This window comes from Nipponia nippon, unplaced genomic scaffold, assembly GCF_047370975.1.
Source record: "Nipponia nippon isolate SJK-2023a ecotype South Korea unplaced genomic scaffold, ASM4737097v1 scaffold_5, whole genome shotgun sequence".
NCBI classification, from domain to species: domain Eukaryota; kingdom Metazoa; phylum Chordata; class Aves; order Pelecaniformes; family Threskiornithidae; genus Nipponia; species Nipponia nippon.
Window position 1 is genome coordinate 8,996,311 of NW_028262369.1, and position 9,341 is coordinate 9,005,651.

Below are 9,341 nucleotides of genomic sequence, written 5' to 3' on the forward strand. Positions count from 1 at the left end.
TCGATGATAGCACTTGAAAGTCTGACGAGGGTCGGCAGCCTTCCCACACCAAGCATCCTTGAACTGTTTCCTAATTTCAAAGCACAGCTTTCCCTGGGTGTCCCTGGTAACTTCAGCTGCACGGCACTTATCTCCCAGGCTTCTTCTGCAGTGAAAGAGGCAAAATTAACTTCTCCTGAATGAAAAATGGGTTTCTCCTGAGAAGGAGCTGCATGTTGATCAGGCTCCGGTTACAAACAGGAGGTCGTAGCTGGGATGCCCTTGAGGCTGTGGATGCCGGTTGTATGTGATGATAATAAGGACAATGCTGCTTTGAGTCCCAGGGCTTTGCCCTGCTAACACAGGGCCTGCAGGGTTAGCATCACAGTGAGTGAAGCTCGTAGTGGGGAGCATGAGGAGCTGAAGAGCTGAGCACAGCCAGTCATCCTCAGGCTGCAGCCTGTCCTCAGTGCTGGGGAAATGGACTATAGCACACCAATAACTTTTGTCTTTTGGGTTTGGTTTTCTTTTTTAATGCACTAACTTTTGGGCTTATTTCTGCATTTCCAGAGGAAGCCATGAAGTATCACAGCGGGCCTCCAAAGAACGCGTACATGGAGCAGAGCTTCCAGGGCTTGAACCCCGTCCTGAACATCCCCATCAGCGCTGCCCGCGTGGACCAGGCCAAGAGGAATGCGGGGCTCGTGGGCGCCCGGCTGGAAGCCTGGGTGGACTCTCTGGTCAGCACCGTCTGGTCAGCCGTGGACATCTGCAGCACTGGCCCCACTGCCTGCCCGGTCATGCAGGCCTGCGCTCAGACAGCCTGGAGCTCCCTGAGCCCGGACCCCAAATCTGAGCTGGGCCCCGTCAAACCTGATGGTCGCTTGAGGTAGCATCCGGTACGCTCTCCTCCGGCATAGGTTTTTAAAAGGGAATTTAACCTTGATCATATGTGAATCTCGCACCAGATTTCAGAAACCTGGAACATTATACTTTTTTTGTTACTTATTGCAATATAAATCATAAAAAAAAAAAAAGTTCTGACAAGGCCTTTGGCACTGCCCTCTCCATCAGCTCTGTCAGGAGCAGCTTCAGTTCTCCCGCAGCCTGTGCTGTCCCGTGGGGCCCCGGCTGTACCACACGCTGCTGCAGCCACCGCCTCTGCAGGTAGCAGCAAGCCATGGAGAGGACAGTGAAGGAGCAGCTGCTAAAAGTGTTTTTTAAAAATAAATTTGTCTGTACCTCTGCTGTTTCATAGGCTTTCATTATTTTGCTACCATGAATAAATCACAGCAAAATTCCCTTCTAGTTAGGCTTCCTGGGGAGGTTGGTTACTGCAGGCTAGGGCCTGTATGGCTTCATTACCTCACAGAACGTGAAATAATTATGGTACACCTTCATTCTTCTTTTTTTTTTTTAATAATACAAAGTAATTCTGGACTCAGCTAATGTCTGTTGTTATCCTAGTTAGAGAAAATGAGCAAAAGCAGAAACTTTCAGATTCTTTTCAGAGATTTTTTAGACTAATTTCATGATAAACTCTAAATGGAACCAGTGGTTTGCTATATTAGTCTTTTATGTCTTACGCAGTCAGGTTCAGGGTCTGGGTACTACAAGCATTAGTTTAAAGGACAAAGAAGCATTTTGGATTTCAGCCCTTTCAAATCTGCAGGTTTTTTTTCTAAGCCCACCAGCACCTAAGCATTTTCGCAGTACAGCAAGTGTATATGTGTAGGTTGGGGGTGGGTTGTGATGTGCCTGCTCACACCCTTTGCTGATTTTGCTCATGAGCTGAGCTGAGTTTTTTTCTCAGGCAGTGGAATCGTGCGGAACCAGGAAAATGGTAGAATTGGGACCTAAATCTGCAACAACACATTTCTTCGCTGATTTGAGTAGCGACTAGTAAGTCTTAACACTAATTCCCTCCCTTGATCTCAGATCTGCCAGCTCTTCACGAAGAAAGGTCCTTCGAGGCTTGTGCAGGGCACCTGGAAGGCTGTGCAGGACATGGGTTCCTGACCGAAGCCACGAGCTGAATGTGAAGGAGAGCAATGCCATGTTTCTCAGTGCTTTTACTTTATTCTGTCAACAAACTCTACCCTTGCCTGTCTCCAGAATTTCTAGCGGGCTGCATCCTGTTTTAAATGTTTTGCATCATTTTAAGCTGCATTTTCTACATGAAAAAAATTCATTTACATTCCAAGAACTTTTTAAAATATAGGTTTTATGTGCAAATCCATCTCCAACTAATGCATTTTACATTAGCATAAAACATGCACTTTGTTGTTGTTGCTGTGGTAATCTCTTGTTAACAACATAACCCAAAAAAGCTGTTAAAAGCTATTGGGTTAATTAGGAAAAAAATCCTGTTGATGTAATAAAGTAAGGTATCTGTTTACCCTTCTGTGGGTATTGCTAACTTTCTGCTGAGGAGAGTTAAGCGTCCACATCAGGAGGGAAATAGACCCCTGAAAATCATTCCGTAATCACATCTCACAGAAAGGTTGAATTCCCTTTTAAACAACAGCTGCAAGATGACCATAACACACAGATCCCAGTGGCTTGTAGTATCTCTCTCCGTAGTATTGGTTTAAAGCTACTTGCAGTTTGCTTTGGACTTGAAATTGCGGTGTCAGCTGTGCTGGCATTAAGGCAGAGCATTGAAATGTTTATCTGGCACAAAAATGGATGCATAGAAGGAACAATTTAGGTATTTATTATTTATGTTTTAGTCAATGACTAATTAGTAGGTGCTGCTGTTGCAGCTTGAAGATTATGTTATCTTACTAACTGAAGCTGCCTTTATTAAGAAAAGGCCTTCCTCCCCTCACACCTCCCTTTCTTTTTTTGTCTTGATTTTGACAGGCACGAGAGCCGTAGTTTTAGGAAAGCTTGTAGCAACGAGAGCTGGTTGAAATATTTCAGTCAAGATAATGTTCCAGCTTTTCAGCTGGCTCTAGAGGCAAGCATGCTTAAAAGCAGGGTTGCCAACAGATTTATGTAATAGAAACAGAGTGTTATTACTTTTTCAGTAGGGTTTTTTTAATAGTGCTTGTTTTTAATCTAACATTCCTTCATGAAGTTCAAGTTTTCTGGGGACCTCCAATCCTCACTGTGAAATCCAGGGCTTTAGTCACACTGATCCAATGACAACTGCACGGTTCAAGCCCTGCAGATTAAATGAAGAACATCATATTTAGGGCACACAATAAAATTCATTAACAATCCTAGTCGGTGATTGTTCTCAATGAGACTACCAGAGTAGTCGCAAAATCTTTGGTCTGTCTTGCACATAAGCCTATGTATAAGGGTGCGCCCACACACACATGCATGCAAATAACTTGTTTTTTAAATTTGATACTTTTTTTATTCTTAAGCAGGAATGTTTTTAAGTGCTTTGTTGGTAAGTTTTCATTATTAACTAGACCAAGCAGAAGGTGGCAACAATCCAGTCTTTTGTGGTTAGAAGAAAATCTGCCACTTTCATCATTTAAAATGTAAGGTGCAAATTATTTTGTTTTAGTACAAAAAAGGGAAAGAAAACACATGGTTGCTGATAATATCTATTTACATTATATGCTAGGTTTAAAATATCTCAAACCAAAATATATATTCGTTTATTTTCTGAAAGGCAAAAAGCATCTACACAAAGAAGTTTTGCAGCGAGCTGGCAATCCCAGTGCTGCTGTTAAAACATATGACGTAAAACTGAAGAGGCTGGTCCTGCAGTCCTTTCTCAGGCAAAACTTCCATGGAGTGCTGATGCTGAGTAAGGACTTCAGAGTCAAGTCCAGCATAAATAAAAGGTGTGACAGTACGCTATGAGTAAATACTGTCTGTGTTTGAAGTGTTTGGAACATCTTCTGGGAGCAGTGTCAAGCTTTGGACTTAAACGACAACCTCCTCTATAACAATTAATATGCAGACACAGATACATAAGTGATATACGGGACACTGTGTCTGAGTTACAAAGTGCTGTAGTTGTGAAGAAAAACCATGGAAAGCATGATCCCTTTCCATCAGGGATCAGAGCTTGCTCCAAGCTGATGCTGTGATAGCGCTGCCAAGACCGACGTCCTCCTTAGTGGCTTTTCGGGTTCTGAAATGGCAGGCGCTTGGAGCCTGTGATGAGTATTATCTACTGTTAGAAGAGAATAACTTCACAGATCTTACATTTGGTGAAAAGGAGAATTCAGAGCAGGGACCCACAATTTGTACAAAGCAAGCAAGTTATGCATCTTCATTTGAATGTGCAAGTGTTATTTTCCAATCACACTGGCTAGCGCTTGCTGAATAGGACTCCAGCTGAAGGCCAGTTTTGATCAAAATCCCTTTCTGTGGGAGAGGGGTGTATTTCCATATGCACACATTTGTCTTCTGTGTGTAATGCTTTGCTCGTTTAAATTCCCTGCCCATTCTGCACGATAGCCATGTAACACTTCTGTGATCAATCAGTATTACACAGAAAGGGAACGTGGCAAAATGCAGAACATCTACATATGTGATTTAATGAATTATGTCCAAAGTCAGTCTTAGCATTATGCAAACCTGTTTATATGGTAATGTTAAACCTTGAGGCTAATAGAAATAGTTCAAATGACAGTTTATTTTCAGATTTGTCCAATTCTTTCTTTGATGATGTTTGGACATTGAGTAGTAATATTTGTATTTTCATTTTCTGATATTCAGGGGTTTTTTTAGAATTGAAATTATGTCTTCATTTATTGTGCTCCCGGCAAGCAGAGAATTTTAACAATTCCTTCATGATAGCAAGTGTTGTACAGGGAAGTCCATCTGTATCTCTGTTGTTAAGCCTTCGTTATTGCTAAGCGTAGAGATACAGGAATGTGCATTCATGTGTTACAAATCGACTTTCCTAGGTATTGGCTTCGGCGCACAATGCGTGTACAGTTGTTTAACAGCATATTAACAATGATCCTGCACACCTTCAAAAGGACCAACTAATGTGTGTTCACCTTCTGCCCATCTCCTACAGCACTAATTGCAATACTAATGAAGTCTCCATCACTCTTAGCTACAATTATAGTGAACAGAGTAGGGAATTCAGTGAATCAGAACTGGGATATTCTAAACCTGACCAAAGGGAGCAATGAAGGGTAAAGAACATGCTGAAACTTTGCAAAAGTTTGACACAATTGTGATGCAACAAAACTTTGAACAAACTGGGCGCCTTCTGCACAGCAAGGCTGAGAAATGCTGATACCGTCAGATCTCAGCTTTGACTGCCCAGATAAAAAGAAAACAAGATCCAGATTTTTATTGTGGCCAGGCAATGAGGACCAACTTTCTGTTGATTTCTCTAGTTCTGTTTCATCACAGCTGTCAGAGACCTGCCAGCTTGCCTCCGGCTGTCACGCCCTCCTCATTGTCTTCCCAGATCCCAAAGCTTCAGAGTTGGCCACATGAAACCTTGGCCAACTCCACTGCTTTCCGTTGAGCAGGAAGTTTTGTACTTGTGTGAGCCAAATCCCTTAGGCTTCTTCAAAAACCCTAGCTGCAGATCAGTAAGGTTTGCTTTTCAGAGCAGCCTTGAGTCAACTCACATGTGAAGGAGTTGGTAGAAGTGATAGCAATTATCTTTTCTGATTGCCAGGCATGGGTATTTAATATATGTAATAGTAGGTTTGGTTATTTCATCAACAGAGTAAGACCGACCTGGTACAAAGTGGCTAGTGGCATTTCCCACTGGCCTTTGCTTCAATCTGGTTGTGAAAAGGTAATGATCCATATGCGCTTTTATTTCAACCATTCAAGGCCTCTGAGATAGTCCTAAGGAATTGTAGGACATCACATTAAACCCATATTAACTGACAATTGAAAACATCATGTAAAAAAGTCTTTCCAGACCAAACCCTCAGGCTTCTGCCAAGACAGCTCCAGGGCTGATGCCCGCAGAGAGGGTAGGAGTGACGTAGCGTTGGAGGGGACAGGGCACTGCCCTTCTGGGGGCCCAGCAGGAGTTACTGAGAGCAGGAATGCCTGCCTGCAACGCCCTTGCTGAGGGCAGTCGCTGCTGCAGCCAGGCACAGAGGAGCCAAACAAATGTGAATTAGGGTTAAGGGCAGTGAGGAAGAATTTGTAGGGAAATACCTTGTTTCCTGTAGACTCTTCAAGAGCGAGCAAATATTCTGATTTGTAACTCCCTTGGAAGGCATAGAGTAGAGGAGACTGGCCTTTGAAAACCTTCACCACCACCATCACAGTAAGGGAAAGAAGAAACAGGCTGAGAGCGTTTAAAATTGAGGCAACAAAATCTTACAGCCTGTGTTACCCAGGACCACGGTAGCATTAGGCTGTCTGCAGTTAAGTGTGGTGTTGGCGGCGATTAACCCTCATGATGTGATACTGCAGGTACCATGTTGATTTTGCTCCTTTATACTAACCGTAGTGTGTAGATCACTCTCTGCTCTTTGCTTCTGCCTTGGTTACCTTCTTTTGCTCATGGGTGCTATCACAGCGGCTACCTCACTGTGTCTGCAAACACGTTTACCTGATAACAACAAAAAAAGGTACCAGAAATCTCCTTGAACTGAATGTACAATCTATGCAAATTCTCTTTCTACTTTGTTAAAACCTAGAAGTATTACTTGTAACCTTGCCAAATAAACAGCAAGATCTGTACAGGTGCCTCTGATAACAGAGTGACAATTCTAGGCGCGGTTCATTGCGCTGCATTTGTATATTGTAATGACTTGACTTGTCTTTGGTTCTGTTGTAATTAACACCCTCAACTGAGAAGATAGCAATCTCTTGCTAGAGGAGCACCTTCAGTTTGCTGGGAATATTCTGGAGGAGGATGTCTATGGCATTTCATTTTATTTTCCTGCTTACATCCAAAAGAAGGCACAGACCTGCTGGCCAAAATTAGGATGTTGTTTCAGATTTTCCTTGGGTGAATCCTATCAGCTGTGGATCACTCGGTGTCTGTTCCCATTGTGGCATCCAGTGTGTTGCCCCTTAAAGAAAGCCTTACTTTCATCCTTTCTAAATGTGGCCTTAAACTGTGTTAGGAAGTTAGGTGTTGTCTGTCTTGCTCGCTTTTTCTGTTTGTTGTGGAAGGAATAAAAGGCACCTTGAGATTTCTGTTACAGCTCAGTTGTGTTGCTGTCAGCTTACACTTCACAAATACAATAGAAATTGCTTACAAATGCAGTCTTTAAGGGAAGGAAATGACCTTCCCTTTGGGCAAAAGGAAGGCTCAAGCGTTCATACAAACCCTAGGAAATTATGAGCTCTGTCTTCTGCAGCTCACTGTAGATAAGGAAGGCTGATTTAATTACCTACAAAGTACAAACTTAATAACTTTTATCTTCAGACTATAACAGGACAGACTGCTCTCAGATGCACAAGACAAATTCTGGAGTAATTTCACTCATTTTGACATGATGTAGTAGCATTCCTTTCAGATTTGTACTGGTAGCTGGGAGAAGATATATCCTATTAATGGTGTGGTCTTAAAATCTGAAGAACGTCATCACTTGGGGCCAGATTTTGAGTGATGGTTGGGAATCTAACAGTACACTTAGGAGACAGAGAAGTCTGGCTGTATCATCAAAGTCATGCATGCATTTCAAAAAAATCTGGCTTTTGGAGCTTCATCCAAAGGTTCTCAAAGTCAGCAGAAACCAAGGACTTCTGCTAAGGCTTGTATCTGTTGGGTTTCTTTGATACTTTTCTCCATGGAGAACTGTCGTGTTTCAGTAGCACCAATATTCCCGGCAGGCTGCAGTGCTTTTAGGAATCCCAAATCCTATCCTGTTTTGGTATTCAGATGCGGATACAACCCAAAGGCAACTGAAAAGGGTTTACATAGAAAACAAGATTTGTGAAACAAAAAGAATTAATGAAATGATTTTTCTGACTTTGTCATTTTGGTTTTGTTTTGGGTTGATTGGATTTTTGTATTGCCTGACATAGTCCATAATAAGTTATTCCTATTCTGTCATTTTCAAAGACTGGTGGTAATATAGTTTTAAGAAATAACTATTTTGTTATAGATCATTATATGCGTAAAACTGTACAGAAATATTTTGTAAGCTATTGAATAAGAAAAAAGAAAACCATGTATATACAGCAAAGTTTAAAAAAAAAAAATTGGAAATTCAAATGGAACACACTGAAAGATGTAGATATTTTGCTATTTATTTAAAGGAGTATTTTATGAGATATTGAAATGTCTTAAATTGACCGGTAATCAAAGTTCAAAGTCAGAATGCTTTTCTTGTAGTAGAATGTGATTTTCAGCAATTATTGCACTACCCGTTTTTGCACCCTTTTGTCTTTCATTTAGCAGAAAACAATGTGCCTTAGCTGTATTCTTTGTCAATGGGAGTTTGGTTTTTTTGTCCGACAAAGCAAATTTTTTTGCAGAAAAAGAAATGGATGTATTAAATACTGTATTATACCAAAAACACTGCAGTTGTATATAAATGCTTTCTGTCATACTGTGTTTTCAGATGCAGAATTTTAAAATAAAAAAAAAAAAAAAGGCTGTCTTTAGGAATAGATGTGCACCTCGTATTATGTTCAACCCCACTACTGTAAGTCTGTATTTAAAAGCGCTTTGCTGCTTGGTGATATTTAGGAGGAAAAATGGGACCAAGCACTACCGATCTGTGATCCCAGTGCTGATGCCAATACGCTGCCCCGTCAGTCATTTCTCAGGCTCCGTTTCCCTGCCGTAGCAATTGTGGGGGAAACGTTCATGGATGCCTTTCAGAAATCAATTTTTGCTGGTCAAGGTGATCGCCCGCAGGCGCGCAGTGCTAATTGCAGCCTGACGGGGGGTGCCACCCCCAGCAGCAGTGCTGGGAGATGGGTCGGGCTCCGCAGGGCTCCCAGAGCTGCCTGCACCGCGGGATCCAGAGACACATGCAAGCTTTTTGGGCCAAGTTGTCCTAGTTCTCAAACTCGGATGACTGCTTTGGGGCCAGATTCTCCCTGCCTTTTCCAGAGATGTCAAGGAATGGTAGGCAGAGGGGGTGGAAGGGGTTAACAAGGAGCTTGACTTAGGTCTCTTTTCAGGCGGCCATTAACTATGAGGAGTGTTGAAGCAGTTTCTTCCACACATCCCCAGCGTGTACATCATCCCAAAGAGAAGGGACGTAGTCATGGGCATACAAGTAGGCAGCTGGATGCAGAAATAGGAATTAATGTTGGGGCTGGCTGGTTACAAGGACAGCAAAATATGGGTCCTTTGCCTTTACTGAAAGGATGAGCTCAGAAAGACGCATTTCTTCCATAGTTTGCCTCGTGGATTACAGACCCAAACCAGCCATTGCCTAACATTCAGCCAGTATGAGCACTTAAATTTCTTTTCTTAACCACAAGCTCCACTCTGA

At 42.3% G+C, this 9,341-nt stretch overlaps 1 protein-coding gene across 3 annotated transcripts in view; it reads left to right on the plus strand.

The window, feature by feature from the left end:
• Positions 1-8,479, plus strand: part of XYLT1 (xylosyltransferase 1) — a 210,506-nt gene extending 202,027 nt beyond the window's left edge. For 2 of the 3 annotated variants that reach the window (XM_087733194.1, XM_087733196.1), the window contains one exon: positions 550-1,225. In XM_087733194.1, coding sequence (XP_087589320.1) covers positions 550-872 — 323 coding nt within the window. In that variant the 3' untranslated portion in view covers positions 873-1,225. Of the gene's footprint in view, positions 1-549; positions 1,226-1,792 lie in introns of those variants that run through there. The other variant, XM_087733195.1, reaches the window with a different exon arrangement.
• The last annotated feature ends 862 nt before the right edge of the window (positions 8,480-9,341 follow it).